The sequence below is a fragment of the Parasteatoda tepidariorum genome, chromosome 10 (genome assembly GCF_043381705.1).
Source record: "Parasteatoda tepidariorum isolate YZ-2023 chromosome 10, CAS_Ptep_4.0, whole genome shotgun sequence".
NCBI classification, from domain to species: Eukaryota; Metazoa; Arthropoda; class Arachnida; order Araneae; family Theridiidae; genus Parasteatoda; species Parasteatoda tepidariorum.
In genome coordinates this window covers 21495511-21516094 of record NC_092213.1, presented here as the reverse complement: position 1 = coordinate 21516094, position 20584 = coordinate 21495511, and the positions used below count along the sequence as shown (strand labels likewise).

The following is a 20584-nucleotide window of genomic DNA, read 5'->3' as shown; positions in this document are numbered from 1 at the left end:
TAGAAATTTACTTTATTTATTTATTTGAATTACATTTGCAGGTGTATGTGCTCATTTAGGCTCATAAACCTTTGTCAAATAGATGGACGTTGTTTTTGTTGTTGTTGTTGCAGTTCATTTACGTCACACTAGAGCTGCACAATGGGCTATTGACGACGGTCTGGGAAACATTCCTGCGGATGATCCGAAGACATGCCATCACAATTTTGATCCTCTACAGAGGGGATGGCACCCCCGCTTTGGTAGCCCGACGACCTGCACTCAAAATCGAGCACTTTACGGCTGAACAGTTTAACGAGGACCAATACCGCACATCCTCGGTCCCTATGCCGACTACTCCAAGTGGTCACCCACCTGCGCACTGATCGCAGCTAGCGATGCTTGACTTCGGTAAACTGCTAGGAACCGAGTCTTAACGATCAGTCCACTGCGGGACTCAAATAGATGGACAAATAGCACAATACAGAGAAGGATAGCACGAAGATATATCCAGTGAATAGCGGGATTCGAACTGCTACCTCTAAGCTTGGCACAGCGTTTGTCGGGAGATACCGCTCTGCCTGAAGGGCCCCAATAAAATTTGACTATGCCAATAAACTATGAGAGATTTTTGTATTTTATTTATTGGTTTATTGGTAATACACATATTTTTAGACTTGTGTGCTTAATTGAGGCTCATAAACCATTGTCAAATAGATACGGTACTTTTCACAGGGAGGACGCAATCACATACCACCTTTCATTCATCCGTAGATCGTAATTTTGACCTGAATCAGATCAAAATCAATCTTCTATCCAGTACCCTTATAAGTATCAATTTATCATCGGAACTTGGAGGACTTTGTGACTCTTTCAGATTTTGCGAGCATCAATCACTATTCTATACTCAGGGAGTCTTGACAGCCGGAGATCGAACTCACGATCTCTCGAACATGCATCCAATGCCCTACCAGTTAGGCTATCCCGGCTCATTCGTCAAGTAGAAGGACAGATAGCACAATATAAAGCAGGATAGCACTAAGATGCATCCAATGTAGCAGCGAGATTCAAACCCGCAACCTCCACGTTACGCACAGTGTTTGGAGGGCGATATCGCACGGTCATACAGGCTCCTAATTTATTTATTGTTGCAGATACGGTGTGATACTTTTGTTTACGTCACACTAGGCTGCACAATAGGCTATTGGCGACGGTATGGGAAACATCCCATAGAATGATGATTGGTGCATATATATATATATATATATTTATATATATAGGGTAAACTAACCAGTGAAGGAACACTTAAGCTTCGCTTGCCTTTTAAAAAATCATATTAATTTCAAAATTCGTAATTTTAGTTAAATGACAGTGTCAACATATTTGTTACTAATTGCAAATTATGTAAAAAAATTGTAGAGAACTTACATAATATTGTTTTAAAGTTTTGGAGGTTCAAATANACGACCTGCACGCGAAGTCGAGCACTTTACGGTAGCACAGTTTAACGAGGACCAATACCGCACACCCTCGGTCCCTACGCAGACTGATCCAAGTATTCACCCACACGCACACTGACCGTAGCCAGTGATGCTTGACTTCGGTGATCTGCTGGGAACCGTGTCTTAACGATCAGTCCACTGCGGGACGCTTTACGAGGAGTTAATATAAAGTTTAAAAGCTGGCTTTTTACTAGGACACTTACATTTAGACACATGAGATTTCATATATACTTTGCTCTTTAACCTTTTGCTTATGGCTGGTACAACATGTGCAAAAACATGCGATGGCACAAATGATACACCGCAACCAAAGGGTTAACTCGTTATTTTTATTTATTGGTTGGCTCAAATAAAGCTCGCATATTTGAATCTTACTGCCGGGCACTATTTGATGACAACCGACTTCTTTTAGACTTGAACCCTTGAATTGGTTGACCAAGAGATCTAGGTGCCAGAACATTACAATAATGGAGGATAAAACAATTATGCACGTAATACTAAATTTAGAGTAATGAGTTATGTGCTAGTATGATCTGAGATTCTTCTTTGCAATATATTGGCAAACTGGTGCACAGATTATCACAATTTATCTCGGTGAGGTAAGTATGGTAGTAATTACTGGCATTGCGATTCTCAACCACCACTCCACCATGTGTGGGTCCTTCTAGAAACCGCCAGAAACATAATACAGAGTGTTCTGTAACTAACATGCCTTGCAAAAATATTTTTAGAATCCTCATTTAAGATGAAGTTAATATTAGTGAGTAGTAAAAAAATATTCAAAAGAGAGGGGAAAATATGCCATTAAAATCTGTCAAATCACCAATTGGAGAGGTGGGAGAAAAAACATCGAACTCATTTGATTGCTTAATAAAACTTAGAGGTGCTTTGAGTCATCACATTTGAGTTTTTCAATAGGTATTGATGTTTTCAGTCCTCACTTTTGCGGTGTATAAAACGCAACCATTAGAGCATACATTTATTACTTTATTTTTAAAATCGTTTCGGGTTCGGGTAAATCTAATCGGGAGGGCGATTGCTCCTGCTTTTCAGTGGCGCCATCTATGGCCAGGAATTCGACTTCTGCCACGCCATTCACACAACCACAACCCGTTTATAGGGCGGGTCACATTCACACACGAGGGAGAAAGGACATAGAACACACACAGAGAGAAAGAAACATCCATGCCTTGCCCGGGATTCGAACCCAGGACCTTTCTGATGCAAGGACAGTTCCCTGCCCCCTACATAGGCCGGTCGGCGTCTGCCTCTTTTTAATAATGTGATACGACTGTCAGGAAAAGCGGCCGACCGCTTTGCTTGCTAAATAGTTGTTGCTGAGTCGCATGATCATGGTATATATATATATATTATTTAATTAGTAAAATTTTTAGACACTGATATATCATATTTGCTTAAGTTTTAATACCTCAATACAATATAATAAAATCTTAGAATCTTGCTTACTGCCTAGATGCCTAGATTTGAAGTAGTAAAACCTTAACAAATGCGGCACGTTTTCCTCATAACAATTTTTAAACTGTGTTTTTTTTATTTGCTTAACAATTAATTGCAACTGTGACAATTAAACAGTTCCTTTAACCACTCTTTGAATTATGGAGTGATAGCAGTTATTTTTCTGGAATAATTTTTAAACTGTAGAATTTGTTTATTTTCTTAATAAATGTGAAAACTGAACAGTTTTCTTTACAATTTTTAATCGATGGATTTTCCTGACTTTCTAAACAAAGGTGACAGCAGTTTGCATAACGATTTTTAAACAATGGATTTTCTTTATAATGAAACTGTTTGTGTTAATTATGATGATTTAATACAATATGATCATTTAACCCAAATTGTTAAATTATATAGGATTTTTTACCAAGTTTTCTTGAAAAGGTTTTCTCATAAAAAATATAAAATAAAAATATTCAAGAAATGCATAGTGAAAGTAAATCCTCGGTAAAGAAACATAAAAAAATTAATTTAATTGCATTGAGAATACGTTTTTAAATTAACGAAGATAACGATGTAGTTCGGCATTTTCTATATCTTGCAAATAAAATAAATTGACAAAATTAAGCAACCTTCTGAATTGAAATATATTAAATAAACTGCTGATAAAAGTTCAACTTTAAGCTAGGGATTATGCTGTAATCTCGAAAAAATTTATTTGCATTTCGGATGCAAATTTAATGATTTCAGAACAATCTTGTTTTAAAAAAGACCTGTTACTAGATAATTAATAATGCTTTTCTCTGATAACAGAATTTCTAATTAATTAGAAAAGAAAACACACTTCAACGAGTTTAGTTTCTCTAAGATCAAAATGAAATAAATATTTTTCGGCTCTAAAATGAAACTTGCTTGTTAATAAATTATTTAATAGTTTATAATAAATTTTTTACTTGTATCCGTAATTGTCTGTGATTTCATATTAGAATTGTCATAGTTGAATATTACACAAAATCTGATATTACAAGTCATGAAAAAATAGGTTATTTAAAATTCGGATGAACTAAGAAAATTATTCTTTTACAAGACTTAAAATTAAATGAAACTATTTTAGTGAATGATATTTTGAGAATATTTAGTTTAAATATAACTACGGGATTAGTCTAAACTAAAAGTTCGAAAAAGAAGCAAACTCGATAATATGTAAGTAAATTGAAATAATATTTATGCATTAAAACTCTGGTCTCAGGGCACAAATAATTCGCCTTTCAATGAGGTGACTCAGTCCGGCAGCAGACTGATCGTTAAGACACGGTTCCCAGCTGATCACCGAAGTCAAGCATCACTGGCTGCGGTCAGTGCGAGGGTGGGTGACCACTTGGATCAGTCTGCGTAGGGACCTAGGGTGTGCGGTATTGGTCCTCGTTAAACTGTTCTACCGTAAAGTGCTCGATTTCGTGTGCAGGTCGTCGGGCTACCGAAGCAGGGGTGCCATCCCCTCTGCAGAGGATCAAAATTGTGATGGCATGTCTTCGGATCATCCTCAGGGATGTTTCCCAGACCGTCGCCTATTGCCCATTGTGCAGCTCTAGTGCGACGTATATTGACAACGACATCAATGAGGTGACTCAGGGTTGAATCTCAGTGGTGGTTGGTTGATATGAATTCTGCTCCCTGCTAACATCGACCACAGTGGTGACGTAAAATATCCTCAGTGGTAGACGAATCATGGGTTAAAATCCCCTTGCCGTCAGGCTAACCGTTGACAGTTTTCGTGGTTTTTCTTCTACATGTAGCGCGAATGGGGGCTAGTTCCATCAAAAAGTCTTCCAAGGAGGATATTTTCTCTCAATGCTTTTATCCAAGATTTCCCTTGTCTTCTGCGTATGTTCAAAATTTCAAGGCTACGGAGTTGAACATCGAACGTCGTAAACTCAGAATTGGGTCAGCTGTTTCAGTTATAAATTAAAATCCACCGGTTTTAAAAAGATCAAACTGAATTATTAAAACTTCATAATTAAAGCAAGTACTAAATGCCTATTCCATAATAGCTACACGGAGTGCCTTAGAAGATAAAGCACTCTCTTCTGATACGTTAGATCCAGGCTTCAATCACTGTAAAATCTTCTGTAAGCAAATCTAAATAGTTCTTTCACTTCCAAAAATTAAAAGTTTTGTTTTATGCCCCTTTAAATCATTCTTTCACTTTAAAAATTAAAGGCTTTCTTACTTACTCACCGTTAAATAACTCTGTCACCTCTAAAAATGTAAGAATATCTGTTTTATTTCCCTCTAAATAATTTTTTAGGAAGAGGACTAGCAATATTAATGGAACAACATTGAATTAAAACTGCTTTTCTATTAATAAATATATTAATTAAAATAACCAACAACGAATTTATTTTAATGTCAAAAATATATTTTATTTAAACATTTATTATTACATTTTAGAATAAACATAAAGTATCAATTTCTATTAGTTATAGCAGCAAGCAGTCTCTAAGAGAAATGAATAATTTATTTTCATATGAAACAATGAAGATTTCTAAATGTGATCTGTATTTTTACTCAATTAATTTGTATTAAAAATTATGATTTCATAAAATAAACTGTAAATAATTTATTACGACATATTTAAGTATTTTGCATTTCATAAGTAATAGATGTATAAGATTAAATAATTAGTTTAACTACCATTATTAAAAAAAAAGTGAACTAACTGGATGCGGTTACACATTGCAATGGTATTTCACGTTTTTATTGAGTTAATGGCAGTCAGACTCATAAGAAATATCTATTAGGTTGCTGGGAAAGAAAATTTGTTTTTTCCTAACAGAGGAATACGTATTTTTTCACAGCCAACTTTATATTTAAGCTGCCTGGTCATTATTTAGTTTGACAGCTGATGTAAGCAGGACTTGCTAATGAAAACAATCGATTGATTATACGATAGTAGTATCAGGTTGGTGCCCTTTCGAATCTTGAAATGGAAAAGCAGCATTTTCGGCATATTTCATTTTTTTACAATCTAAAAGCTAAAAATGCTGTTTAAACAAGAAAAAAACGTTCGATGTATATGGAAAAGATGTATTGACAGTACCTAAACTGGTTTGCAAAATATCGATCCGGAAATTTTGATATTGAAGATGTACTACGCTCTGGAAGATGTACTAGCTCAGTTGAAGCTGAGGAAGAACCAATAAGGACATTAAGCAAATCGACGAATAACAACTCGTGATATCACTGAGAGATTAAATTTATCAAATTCGACTGTTCATGATCAATTCAAACGCCAAATTTTAATCTTAAAACTCGACATATAGGTTCTTTATACTCTAACGAAAATAAATTTGCTCCATCGCATTGATGTCTGTGATTTGCTTCTCCAACGTCAAAAAAAGAAACAAGGACTAACTTTTAAAGCTCATCATCACTGGGAACCAGATATGGGTAGTCAGTAATAATGTTAAGATATAGAGGAATTAAGGAGATGAACCGGCTCGCTAATTTATGATTCAGCGGTCTCGTTTATCGACTCTCTCTCCTTTTTGGCGATTTTTCTCTAGGCTGTAATTGATCGCAATTATAATGCAAGCCTTTATTTCTTTTAAAATTTGCTACCATCAATTTGTTATTATTAATAATATGAAAAAAAGAAACTTAACTTAACTAAACTTAACTTACTTGTTACTTAAGAAAATGGCAAATGGAAGAGCGGATCATTAAATGCCGCTGATTTGGGAAATCAAATGGACCAGTTTGTTACCAGCAAAGAACAAAAATGTTATGGTCGTGAAATCATGTGTCTGCCAGAAAGATGGCAAAAGATATTGGACCAGAATTGAATATTTAATTCAATAAAATATTTATTCACTATAAGTAAATCTTCGTTCAATTTAATTGAAAAAAAAAAACGTTTCGAACAACTCAATATAAAAGGTTCTTAAGTCACTGTTGCTATATGCTTAACTGATATACGCAATTTTTAGCAATTAATTTTTCAAGATTTATTTCTTCATGAATGATCACATCACTTACCAGTATTTTATCTTTTATTACAGTTTGAATAATTACATAGGGGTTAGGAGACCATAAATTAGCACAATTTTATTAATCTATCTCCAGAGTAACAGGATAGAGAATAATGCGAATCATATTTTAATGATTTAATTTGAATTTATTTTCAGTTAAAAAAAGAAATAACACGGAAAAAACGTGAATTTAAGACACCCCTTCTGTTTGAGTGAACCGTTAAAAATACTTCATCATTAAGGAGTATGAATTTTGCATTAGGATATTGATGGAGAGACACTTCTATTTCTGCTGAATTCATTTCTGATAAATAATAGTTCTCAAAAATGGAATATTCCTGGCTTTAGTTCAACGGAAGAGAACTACGTCTCACAAGTCATTGGCGATTCGTCCTGAAGTTCAGTTTTGGGTTCGGTCTTAATTACGGATCGTTTTCCTGAAGGTTTAGGACTCGGAAAAAATGAAGGCATAAATGGACACAGGCCTATTTTCTCAAATGCATTTTCTGCAGACTGATCAGTTTCAGCTTTGCTATAAGCAACGGAAAATATTTTAGCAAGTCGTGCAAGCTTTATTAAGTCTGTATTTTGCATTTTGTTTTCATCTGAGAGACTATCCAAATACGTCCTTGTTTCTGAAGTGTAATGAACTTTAAAAGATTTTATAAAAGAATTTTCAAGGGGTTGAAGTAATTGGGAAGAATTCGGTGGCAAACTTACGATGAAAACATGGTTTTCTTTTGCTTTATCTAAAATTTCGATATTTCGTACATATGGTTTTCGCCCTTCAAGTAACAGCAGAGCAGGGTTGCTTGAACTTGGACAGGTGTGTTTGATGAAATGGTCAAACCACATCATAAAGATATGTGTTGTTACAAACCCAGAAGAATGGCAAGCCCAAATTGAACCAGGTGGTGTGTGGTTCGTCACTTTTTTCGTAATGCTTTTTGTTGGCCAAACGATGAGAGGTGGAACGAAACAGCCACTGGCATTCATACACACAATCGATGTGACTAACTTAGTCTTTTCTTCATCAGAAAATGTAGAATATTCCTTTTTTCCTCTGAGCCTGATTACTGTCTCAGGGTCATCTTCAACCACGCAAAGACCAATGTCATCGACACTGAAGATTCTGTGCGGCTTCCGGTCTACTTTTTCATATATGGGTGTGTACATATCAAGAAACTTGGGAATATTTTCAAAAGATAATTTTTTGCTTTTGTCGTATGCATTGCGGTTTGTTCTAGAGCGTAAATCGGGATACTTTTTCATAAAATTATGAAGCCACGTTCTCCCAGCAGAATCTTTTGTGAATGAGGTAGATATATTATTTTGCGCGGCTAACTGATCCGCCATTTCCAGTACGTCAACTCCTTTCAAACCGAAAAACTTTTCGTCCATCTCAATGCAGTGTTTTGCCAATTTCTCCTGCAAATCCAGTGACATTACAGGTTTTCTACCCAAAGACTTATCAATCAGTTCTGATGGGTCAAAATCTTTTAGCTTTGCGTATCTACGCAAAGTTACTTTTGGTACTCCAAACATTTTACTCGCAGCTAAATACCCAACTGCACCGTCTCTTACAGCATTTATGGCATTGATCATGCTTTGTTTATCCCATAACTTCCTTTTAGCAGGTTCTCGTTTAGTTTGCATCATTTCAGTCAGTTCAGACATACTTTCTAAAGGAATATCTTTTTCTGTTGATAAATCTATCTTTGCGTTTTTAACGTACCACCGTAAAGTAAGGTAAGGTACTTTAAACAATTTTCCTGCTTTTGCGTATCCTAATCGCCCACTACGAACGCAAAGAACTGCTTTTATCATGTTTTCTTTAGTCCAATTAACTCTTGCTTTTGAAGAAGAATCTTCTTTAGAAGATTCTAAATAAGGTTTTCTACCTAATGGTGCATTAACCAAAACTGATGGTTCAACGGTTTCGTTTTTAACGTATCTTCTTAGAGTAATCTTTGGTACCTTGAACATTTTACTTGCAGCCTGGCATCCAAGAGCGCCATCTCGGACAGTTTCTACAGCGTGGATCATGCTTTGCTTGTCCCATGTTTTCCTTTTTACATTCTTCAATACTTTCTTTACCTGTAAATACAAAAAAATAATTGCAGAATATTCCTCAATAGTATAACAAAAAAATAATTGCAGAATAATCCTCTCTGAATCGCTGTTAAGTGAGCCGGCTGTAATACAACAAGCCATAAGGCTCATGCAAGATGATGCCCATATACATTATGCTCTTTAAGCGCATAATCAACTCGATGTAACATACTGAAGGGAGTGGATTAGATGCGCAGGAATCGTTGCATGGCCTCCACGCCCACCGGATCTCAATCCATGCTTTTTTCTATGATGTAATCATAAACCGCATTTAAACGACGCCTGTAGACACGCGGAAGGATATCATAGCGCGGCCTATCGGTGCTTCGGCTGACATCAAAAGCATTTCTGGAAACTTCGAAAATTATTTTCACGTCGTTTAAACTGTGCAATGATGTCTGTTTACTCCACTGCGAACACCTATTGTAATAAATAATGAAATCAATCTTTTAGTATACTGTAAAAACTGTGGTGTGATACCTATCTGAATTTGGTGTTGAAAAGCTCTAAAAATTACGTGGATGATTAATTTGTTTCACGTTAATGCCGAATCGAACGTTCTTACACGCTTCAAAGGGAGTTAAATCCTAACACTAATAATAGATAAAGCTTACACTAATTTATAGTTTGTTGATGAAGAAGGTTGTGTTTTCGGATCTCCGTAAATTTGGCAAATAATTACCGCAAGAATTACTGAACTGATATGTCTGAACAAGTGGATTTGTGCTCTCAGATCATTAATGAATTTGCTCACTCTTATCAAAACATTTTACTAAAATATCATCTCAACCATTTTCTTGTTTGAATTATGTAAGAAAAACATTTACGGTACTTTAAACATGAATATAGCTGCGGCATATATTATATAGCTGTAATAATTTTAAATGAAGGTTGCAAAGGGTTATTGACAGTTTAGAACAATTATGAATAAATGTAGGCCTAGCAGTCAAAGAATCTGCTCGAAATGAAGTTGTTCGTAGAATTTCAGCTGCTAATTTAAAAACATATGAGGCGTTATATTAAGGTAAATCGACTCAATGAAAAGGGGTAGGCTAGCGCTTGAGATAGCTGAAAATGATACACAAGAAGCATCTTATGGATCTTGTATTAATTCATCATAGTTAGTGGCACAATTTTATATATTTATATGGGTTATTGATCACAAAACTTTAAAGGCAATTTACTCGAAATTATGTAGTATAATTTATACGTTCTTCAAAGTTTGATATAACGTTAACAATGACTACAGTTTTCGTTTCACATAGATAGTTTGGGTTGGCTGGTTTTGAACAATCCATGAAAATTATGACCTATTTTATGGCATTTTTTATTATCTTTTTTTGTTGTCAAAAAACCATCCTTTTCTGAAGCAAAAATATTTTTCAAAAATTTTAAGTGCTACAAATGCTGCATTAATTTAGTTTAAAAAAATTCGAAACGGAATTAAATTGGGATGATTTTTTTCTGCTTTTGAGTACAGCAAGTTATAGATAATTTAAAAAATAAGTAATAAATATTATATTGTATAATCTTAAATTTCTCATTTTTTTCTTATTTGTAGCATGATAAAACGAAGATTAAAATACGTACAGTAAGATAAAATGTTTCAAATTTATAACAATCATTAAAAAAATCTTGTTTTTTTTTAACAAGTTCCTATTGTGTTGTTCTTCATTAAAAGTATTAACAATTTTTTTTTTTTTGATTTTAGAGAAATTTTGTCATTTGTGCTCCTTTTAGTTTCTCATTTTTTTCATAATGCAGTAGTTCTTCATTATCACTTCATTATTATTATCAAAATTTCTGAAAAGAGCATGTGATGAGATAAATGAAGAAATAGCAGACACAAATTAATAAAAAAAAGCAAGCACAAATTAATAGTTAAAGTCATTCATAGGTACGTTTATACATTGTTTGACAATTGCTAAAGAATAGTTCCATTTTTCGCAATAATTAATAATGAATATTGATTGAAAAAATGCAATTAAGTACATATTTTGTTGAAGCAATGTGCATTTAATATTATTAAAAACGGTACCCATATCATCACATCGACAAATAAGAAATTTAAAAATAAAAAAAGTTGCTCCTTGAAAGATTTCCAGAAAGTAAAAAAAAAATGGATCTTATTGCCAAAATGAAACAGACATGAGTTAATATGTGATATTTACATCTGTTGATGTAAGATATGTGATTTGCACTAATGCAGATTTTTCATGTTATTCAAACATCTCAAAAAGCTATCCTTGGGGGGTTATTGTCCCGCTCCTCTCTCAAGGCTGATTTCTGCTGTTGGGCGTGCCTATTGTAAAAGACATCTGCCAAAGGCATCTCAGACATGCTCTATAGCATATAGATACGGGGATTACGCGGGTCATTGCGTACGGACAATATCTTCACTTTCTAGTGTGTCTGATACCTCAACGCACCTGTGTGATCACGCTTTGTCGTCCATGAACAGTAAGTCTGGGCCTACTACAGCCCTAAAAAGACAAACATGATTCAGAACATCTACATCTGGAAGAGGCAGGGATAGCCTGGTTGGTAGGGCAATGGGACCATGTCCAAGAGTTCATGGTCTCGATCCCCGCCGGTCGAAGACTCCTCGTGTAGTGAATGATGGCTGATGCTCGTTAAATCTGTCGAGTCTCAAAGTCCTCCATGTTTCCATAACAACTCAATACCTCTGGGGGTACTGATTCTAGAGTTTCCTTGTCTTCTGTATTGGTTCAGAATTACAAAGCTACGGAGTTGAACATTAGTAGTCGTAAACCCATAATTGGGTCGGCTGTTCAACGACGGATATAAAATAAAATACATCTGCAAGGAACCGTGGTGGCTCAGAGCGTTTGCTTTCCAATGAGGTGAACCGGGTTCGAATCCCAGAGATGACAGATAGATACGAACTCCGCACCCAGCTTGCACCGATCACAGTGCTGATGTGAAATATCCTCAGAGATAGACGGATCAATGGTTAGGGTCCCCTTAAACCCAAAAATTGGTTCGCCTCTTGGGTCGTTCGAAATTACCTCTGCAATACCGCTATAATATTACTCTACCTCACTCAAAGATGTGAAGAGATGTTCTGCCATTGAGCATAGTGCCTGCTTACACCAATTAAATGGACCATACCTATCACGTTCATGAGCCAACTGTCATGCACAACGTGTTCCCCTGTCTCTCCACACTAACTCGTGGCCAGAATCACCTGTCGCAATGAAATGGGATTCTTTGGATGAAATCACTCTGATGATCTAATATGTTCCTTACACAATCTTTTTATGGCGCTGGCGTGGTTGAAGCGAGATGCATCGAACAGGCTTTTGTGCATGCAAACTAACTTGATTTAATCACCTTGAGATGGTTCTGGCAGAAACATGTGTACCGGTAGCGATTGCAACTATTTGAATAAGAGTGACATTTCTGTTCTGTTTTGCTACTAGGAACACATATAGATTCTCTTGAGGTGTAGTGTTCCTACTAGGACCACTGGCATGCTTTCGCATAACCTTAGCGACTTCAAAGCCTTATTTACTCGCGATGTCACACTTTTTGACACTCCCATTAGTGTGGCTACAGTGGTGACACTTTGACCTACTTCCACTTATCCAACAGCTCGTCCACGATCGTAAGAGCTCAAACGATGTCTTGCTGGAATTTTGCACTGAATTATTGCAACACCACACTGAATTTCACAGAAATAAGTTCGACAACCTAAGACGCTATTTTGGACAGACATCTAACAGTATGAATTTTCAAATGAATAAAGAGCTTTTCTGCACTACCTTTTATATAGATAACGCTCTACAACTCCCTCTGATCTTGTTTTTACTGTTATCGGTCAACTGTCAGGAACTTACCCTGCATATATCAGTTGATCCTTAGCAATTGTCAAGCAGAGTAATTTTGTACCTGTGCAGTAATTTTATAATTTTTTAACTTCAAATTCATCACAAAACAAGTGACGAAACACTTTTTGGGGACGTGACATAATATAAATTGGAATCACTGATATCATGTCCATTCAATGCATGCTTTAAAAATAACGTATTGACCACGCACGAAAAAATGAAAATGAGAGTAATTTATTGGAAATAAACATATGTTCATTTTTTAATACTATACAAAAACAAATAGAGGGTTTTTCTCTCCATAAATATTATTAATTTTCCCTTTTCGGTTTGATTAGGCCAAGTTTAATGGTAAGAAAGACAAGGAAGGCAAAGAGGACAATTGCATAGAGTCCCGTCACATGACCGATCATTATTAATAAAACATAACAAGACCAGTGGTCTCTCCGGGAATAGAGAGCTCGCCTCTCAATGTGGTCACTCTGGTTCGAATCGTGGTGTATCATGCGCTAGAGTCCCTTTGCCGTCAGGCTAACCGTGGGAGGATTTCACCTCAATGTAACATACATTCGGGCTAGTTAAACCAAAAAGTCCTCCACGAAGGCGAATTTCTCCTAATACGTGATCCAGAAATTCTCTTGTCGTTTCTATTTCGTTCAGAATCAAAATTAGAAAGTTGCGGGGTTGAACATTGATAGTCGTAAACTCAAAAATTGGGTAAACTCCTCGACGACAGCTATAGCTATAAAATAAAATAAAACATAGGACATCTGCAGTTCTAATCAGAAATTTTAAATGTATAATTTTTTTAATTCAATTAAAATATTAATTTGTAAGTATTTTTGCTTTTTTAATTTCCAATCTCAAAAGAAATAGTATACTTTTAATTTCTAATCTTAGATTAAATTGCGCATGACTTGCAAAAAGCCTAATAATATTGTGTTTTATGATTTGTGATGTGTGAAGTAGACTAAACCTATGCATCAACTGCTGAAATAAATTAAAAATTTATCTTTCTACGTTTTGAAAATATCAAAATAAATATTAGTAATTTTAATTTATTATGGATAAATGAGAACTTCCGAAATTAAACAGCATTATTTGTGAACCTGTAGGTTGCATTAGAGTACATTTTATCAGAAAAGTTCAAATTTGAAATATAAAATGAGAAATCCTTATGTTATGTTTCGAAGTTGCTCTAGGCTTAGGACATTCGAGTTTAATATTGCCTAAGGCATATTTTTAAAAAATATATTTTACATAAGCATTTTGAAAATCCTGATCCGATATATGTTTCTACACTCTAAAAACTGTGCCTCTGATTTCAGAGGCACATTTGAATCATTTGTGCCTCTGAATTTTAAGGGCACAACGTACCTTTAAAAATGAAAGGCACAATGTACCTCTGATTTCAGAGGCAAAATCAGATGTACCTCTTAACTTGGAAGGTACATTGTACCTTAGATTTTGCTTTTATGTACCGCTCATTGAAACAAGCATTTAGTGGTACCAAAACCTGTTATTTACCAGATTTGAACACATTTTTTTTTACCTATTTGTAATTTGCTAGCACTTTATATAAAAAGGGACTTTCTGTTTGGTTTACACTATTACCAAGATATTAATTATAATAATTCTTAATGAAAAATATTTCTCAATTCTTTGAATATTGGCCACTTGAAAGTGATCATTTCAAGGGATTCCATCTAAGGCTTTTTCATAGACAATTATAAAATATGTAAATTTATACCATTTCTTTAATTATGTAGCGTTTAATGATACTTCAACAACTACAATGATGCTTTTCTAATCAGATATAGGTACAAAAAGATAATATTTATTTCTGTTAAGCCAAGTCAATATAATTCATGGATTTTTTTTCTTTTCCAAAAAGCATCCTCAAAATGGAAATTTATTATAAATTTAGATATTTTTTAAATATTTAGAGATTTCATAAAATAGTTTTATAAGGATCAAAAATTAAACACTAAATATCATGAAATCTAATATCTTTTATTTTCACACATAAAGAACAATTTTACATAATTTAGTAACAGTTGCAATATGATGTATACAGTTGCACAAATTTGGAAAAACATAGAATATTTTAAAATGATAGATGTAGATTTTGACAACTTGGATATTTTATAACATGAAATATGCTTAAACAAATGACTTAACAAGTGTAAAATAAAAGATTTCTTTCCATTGAAATGAATTTTTTTAAAATCCAGATTTTGGCGAAACATATTAACCCGTTAGGCGCCATCATTCCCATTTTGGGAACATTAGCTTTCAATTTTTTTAGAACTAACTGTACTTAATATTATTTAATCGATGATTTTATTTGAGCTCAGAATATATGAAAAGCCTTCTGCAATTTTTTTGGAAAGCTTGTTTCAAATTTTTTTTTTATTGTATTTTAAAAAACGTGAAATTCTGCATTTTTGCCCCAATCATTAAACATGCATTTGTTTTATAAATATTATTAAAATAAAAATTACTTTCGTGCTTAAACTTGATTACAACAATCGGATATAATTCTCTTTTCTATAATCCGAATTTCGATGTCTACAGTATTTCTTAAAATGTCCTATTTCACCACAATAGAAACATTCACGTTCAGATCTAAATTTCTTCACAATACTTGGCGAATTCCATTTCTCATTAAAATGTTCTTTCTGGCGATCGTTATTACACGGAATAGCTTGTGGATCATACTGAAAATTGGCAATGAGATTTTCTTTAAAGTAATAATAATTATCATCATAAATTTCTGACCTTTCAGCAGGAATAAGCTGTAAAGCACACGAAAACCAAAGATCGAAATTCACACTAAATCTCTTCGCTTTCTGTTCAAAGAGTTCGAAGTACCGTCGAATTCCACACTTCTTGGCATCAATTTTAAACATCTCATTCACTAATTTTTTCTAAAGTAGGAAATCCTTAATAACAATAATATTTGTCACCAATTCTTTCAAAAACTTAATAAAACATTTCTGGAACGGATCCCACCGCTGCCACCAATTAATACATAGCTGTAGCGTATCAAGCTATATTAAAGAACTGTTCAGTTTTTTTATAAAAACATTTATTTCACACCACAACAAATACAATAACAAATATAAAGTACCCGTAACGGGATAGTTAAATCTTATAAAGGAAACTAGAAAAAGTGCCCGTAGCGGGATATATGAAAACTCACCCGTAACGGGATAGATAAAATATCATAAAACAAACTAGATAAACCCGTAACGGGTAATATGAAAACTCAAATTCCACACAAAACTAATTCTAAAAAATCAACAACTTTCTGGTGTTCTAATTTTATCGTCTGCTTTTATTATTTGTATTTCGTCATAAAATATTTCATTGATGTGCGCATGCGCTTCTTCTCCGTTACATCGTACCGAAGAAAAAGAAGTGAAGCCCATTTGAGAGGCACAGGGAACCGGTAAAATCCTTTCGTACCGCGCATTGACTCGCGTTTGCTTTGGTGCCTTTCATTTCTTGTGGTGCCTCTCATTTTTAAAGGCACATTAGTTATGTGCCTCTAACACGAGAAAATGAAGGGTACATTTAGCTTGTGCCTTTTATTTAAGAGGTACAGTTTTTAGAGTGTAAGAGCGTTTTACTGTCTTTTTGCGCAATCTACGAATCATGTCTGGATATGTAGGGGTATAATTCCTATTAAATACATATAATTCAGTTTGCAAACGTGTTTTCAAAATAATAGAAAATAGGCTTTTTGGGCTTAATTTTTCTAAATATAAAAATTTACCTTATCATTCGAGCTTTCTTCTTCATGTGGCGATATAGGCGTTCTTCCTAAGGGTGTATTAATCAGTATTGAAGGATCAATGCTCTTTTTCTTAACATATTTCTCTAATGTATTTTTGGGTACCTCGAATAATTTGCTAGCTGCTAAGTACCCCATAGAACCTTCTCGCACAGTCTTTATTGCATTGATCATATTTAGTTGGTCCCATCCTTTTCGTTTTTTCTTTGTTCCAGAATCTTTATTACAACTTGTACCAGCCAGTGCTTGAGTTGCTATTTCAGAATCTTCATAGTAACTTGTACCATCATGTGCTTGGGTTGCCATTTCAGAATCCTCATTGCAATTTGTACTAGCCTGTACTTGGGTTGCTCTTTCACAATCTTCTGTGTTACTTATTTCTGGCTCATCTTTCCAAATTATTTCAGTGCTGATACTTATAATGGGTTCAGCACCGAGTACATAATCTGTCTCTGGCTTTATTGACTGAATTGTTACAAAACGTTCAGGGCCATTAGTCTCGAATTCTTCTTTGATATTTGCAGCCTCCATTTCTAAATTTAAAAACAATTTAATTACGACAAAAGAATAGTTTACATTTAAAAATTTTAAGTGATAGTATTAATAAAGGGTAAAGACAGTCTTAGGGTGCTTCACCATCAATTGTAATTTGGCAGTTTTCAATAATAAAAAGCAGCAAAAATTTCGATTATTTACAAGGAAAGTTTATTTATTTGTTTTTTTTTATCACCAAACGTAAAAGTTTGGTTATTCAAGATAGCCTTAAAGTATATATGATTGTTAGAATTGATAAAATGGTCGATGACGATTACATTTAAATGTTAAAATATTAAGAATTTTTTTATTTTATTTATGGGTGACTCATTATGACGACATTCATGCTAGGGCACGTTAGCATTTTTGCTGAAGGGGATTTTCTTTTCGATAACAATTAATTTATTTCTTGCAAGTAAAAAAAAAAGTTTTTGTATGGATGTTATTAAATCTTCGTTAAAATCGTTCGTAATCTTACAAAAACCTCCATAAAACTAAACTTTGTAATCTCATGAAATTTTCAGTAATACTAAATATAACATAACAAGACCGTTTATTATATGTTCTATTGTATTCTAAAGTGCTAGTTTATTTAGTGTTAAGGAAGAACCACTCACCGATTAAAATTTCTCAATGAAAATTATACTTAATTTAAACTAAAAGCTAAATAGTCACTAATGTGTTTAACTAACGATTCTATTAAACAACTATGCTCAGTCAAATTATCTTAATGGTTTTATTCCATATTTTTATTATCCTTTATCTTTTTGTAAATATTTGGGATAAGTATTTTGCTTCCTTTCCTGGTAGTGGTAATAAATATTTCACTCAGAATTAATCAGAAAAACTGTCAGTGTAAAAGATACCAGGTAATTATAAGACAAAAAATGGTCTTTTACCTTAAAAATACATCAAAATGTTTTTTCTCTATTAATTTGCTGTAAAGTTAAAACTATTCAAACGCTAAACTGACATCAAAATTAAGGGAGTTATTATTATTATCATTATTATTTTTTTTTAATGAATTCAACATTGTATTTCAAATATTTTTTTTCTACAGAAGTTTATCAGATGATATTACTACTCACAATATAAGTCATGTTTTTTCTAAGCCACACCGAGAAAAAAAGCATGGTCACAACTCCCAGAATATGGTAACATTTACCGTCTTTGAGGTTAAAACTCTGTTATTTTTACGGAAGAGCTTTGGTAATGATTTCGGTAAAATTAACTATAAAATATGATCTTATAATGTGCGATATAGTTTGTTAAAAGTGATAAAATTTGGTAATTTTATCATGCTACCCTAAAGGAAGGCAACAAAACCATTTATAAGATCAAATTTACTTTTCAGTTGTGTAGTTTTTACTAAATAGTGTGGCAATAAGAACTATGATATTTGAAACCAGAAATTCCGGTAATCCGTTACCATATGAATGGTTTAAATACTGTATATTTTGTTTCATTAACCATAACTGTATGTTTTTTTTCTCCAGAAATGTCCCTACAATACAGTACGGTAATTTTACCAGAATCTTTTTCCCCTGCATATAGTTTATCTAAGAATGATTGAAAAATTAGAAAAATCAAAAATGAAAAATAAAGGGATATCTGCAAGTGACGTAGTGTCGGTATCTCTATCCTGATCGGTTGTTAAAACGTGATCTTTGTTTACGTTATTAACTGTTCTTTTCATTCTATTTCGAGTAAGTCAAGCCCGTCAAGTATCAATTCTCTTAAGTGACACATTCTATATTCGTTTAAAAAGAGTCTTTCACAAAAATTTCAATTCTTTGGCACGAAACCATATGGAACATAAACAAACTAATTATGCATCGAAGTTGCCAGGTACACAAAACAAAAATATATCACCGTTACAATAAAATACATAAACTATGAATCGAAGTTAAGTAAAAGACGTAGACGAGGAAGAATTATATTTATATCATAGGTCACACGTGTGAGTATTTGTGATATTCTTCTTCCTGAAGTGTAAGTATCCAATTCCGATTAGAAAGAATTATATATCAACAAATTTAACAAGCAATACGGCGCTGTATTTAAAAACTACGCATTAATTAACATTCTAACTTATGTGGAGAAACTTAACTTTAATTCGCCATTTTGCTTATAAGCGATTAGCTAACGCTGACATCGTAGGTCATATGTGTGGATATTCGTGATCTTCTTCTTCTTGAAGTACCCAATTGCGACTAGCCTCGTTTATTTCTCGAGCTCTTAGATGATATCCTATCCGATATTATGACATCGGATAGGATATCATCCGTCCTTTTTTTTCGTAGATTTTAAGGTGTTTTACAAATTTTTTTGTCCTAAGTAACTTTTAGATTTTCGTTTCTTCTTTTTTCTTTTTTTTTTTGTATATATTCTTATGCAAACACCCATATACATATAATAATCGCAAATGACAGAATTAATGAAATAAAAAAAGTGGGGAAGTAGATTAAAATACATTGTAAATAAATATGTATTAGAAAAATGTCCACACAAACAGAACAAAAAATATCGAAAAGAGTTTTTTTTTCTTTGAAAAAATTTCCGTACAGAATTAGCGTCGGCAAAGGATTTTGAGACGACCCCGCTTTGATAAGCTTTCTTTCAAAATTTTCTTTTAAAGCATTCTCCATTTTTTTTAAAAATTTATTTATTTTATTATTATTCGATTTAAGCATGATTACATATGATCGACAACGACATGGTCTGTTTAATCGTATGTGGAATAAAACGCTTAAGTTTTTTGTTTCATTTTAACAATACTTTATTTTTTCAAAAGTTAGGAATTTTAGAAAAAGAGATTTCTGTATTAAAAAGTCAGAGTTTTTATTCTAACAGCGATTTTATATATATATATATATATATACATACAAAATATATATGCAATATTACGATGTGTGAATNACATATATATATATATATATATATATATATATTAGTATTTTTTTAGTTGTACTGCAATGCTTCCTTAGAATTATATATTCCCTATATTAATTGAAACTAAATTTTGAGGTTGAAAAGCTATTTTTAATATTTAAATGAATATGTAATAAAAAAAACGAAAAGGGACTCAAGGTAGCCAAGGTTGTATATTAAGTCAAATAGTGCAAAAAACAATTCTAAGACGATTCCATGATTCCCTTCAGGATTTAATTCTCTACAAAAATGCAGTTGAAAGCTATAAGCCATGATAAGCACCTTTAACAAGGATAGAATATAGTCAGATTTGTTATAAAATAAAATAACAAAAAAGCGTTCCTGCATGCAAAAGCGTGCACATATGCAACATCTTCTATGCTAAACAAA

General features: G+C 33.4%; 1 protein-coding gene across 2 annotated transcripts in view; it reads right to left on the bottom strand.

The window, feature by feature from the left end:
* Positions 1-6970: 6970 nt before the first annotated feature.
* LOC107436618 (uncharacterized) overlaps positions 6971-20584 on the bottom strand; it is a 166396-nt gene continuing 152782 nt past the window's right edge. For both annotated transcript variants that reach the window (XM_071186303.1, XM_016048386.3), the window contains exons 2-3: positions 16712-17262; positions 6971-9064 (exon numbers count right to left, since the gene is read on the bottom strand). In XM_071186303.1, the coding sequence (XP_071042404.1) occupies positions 7331-9064; positions 16712-17262 (2285 nt within the window). In that variant the 3' untranslated portion in view covers positions 6971-7330. The remainder of the gene's footprint in view (positions 9065-16711; positions 17263-20584) is intronic.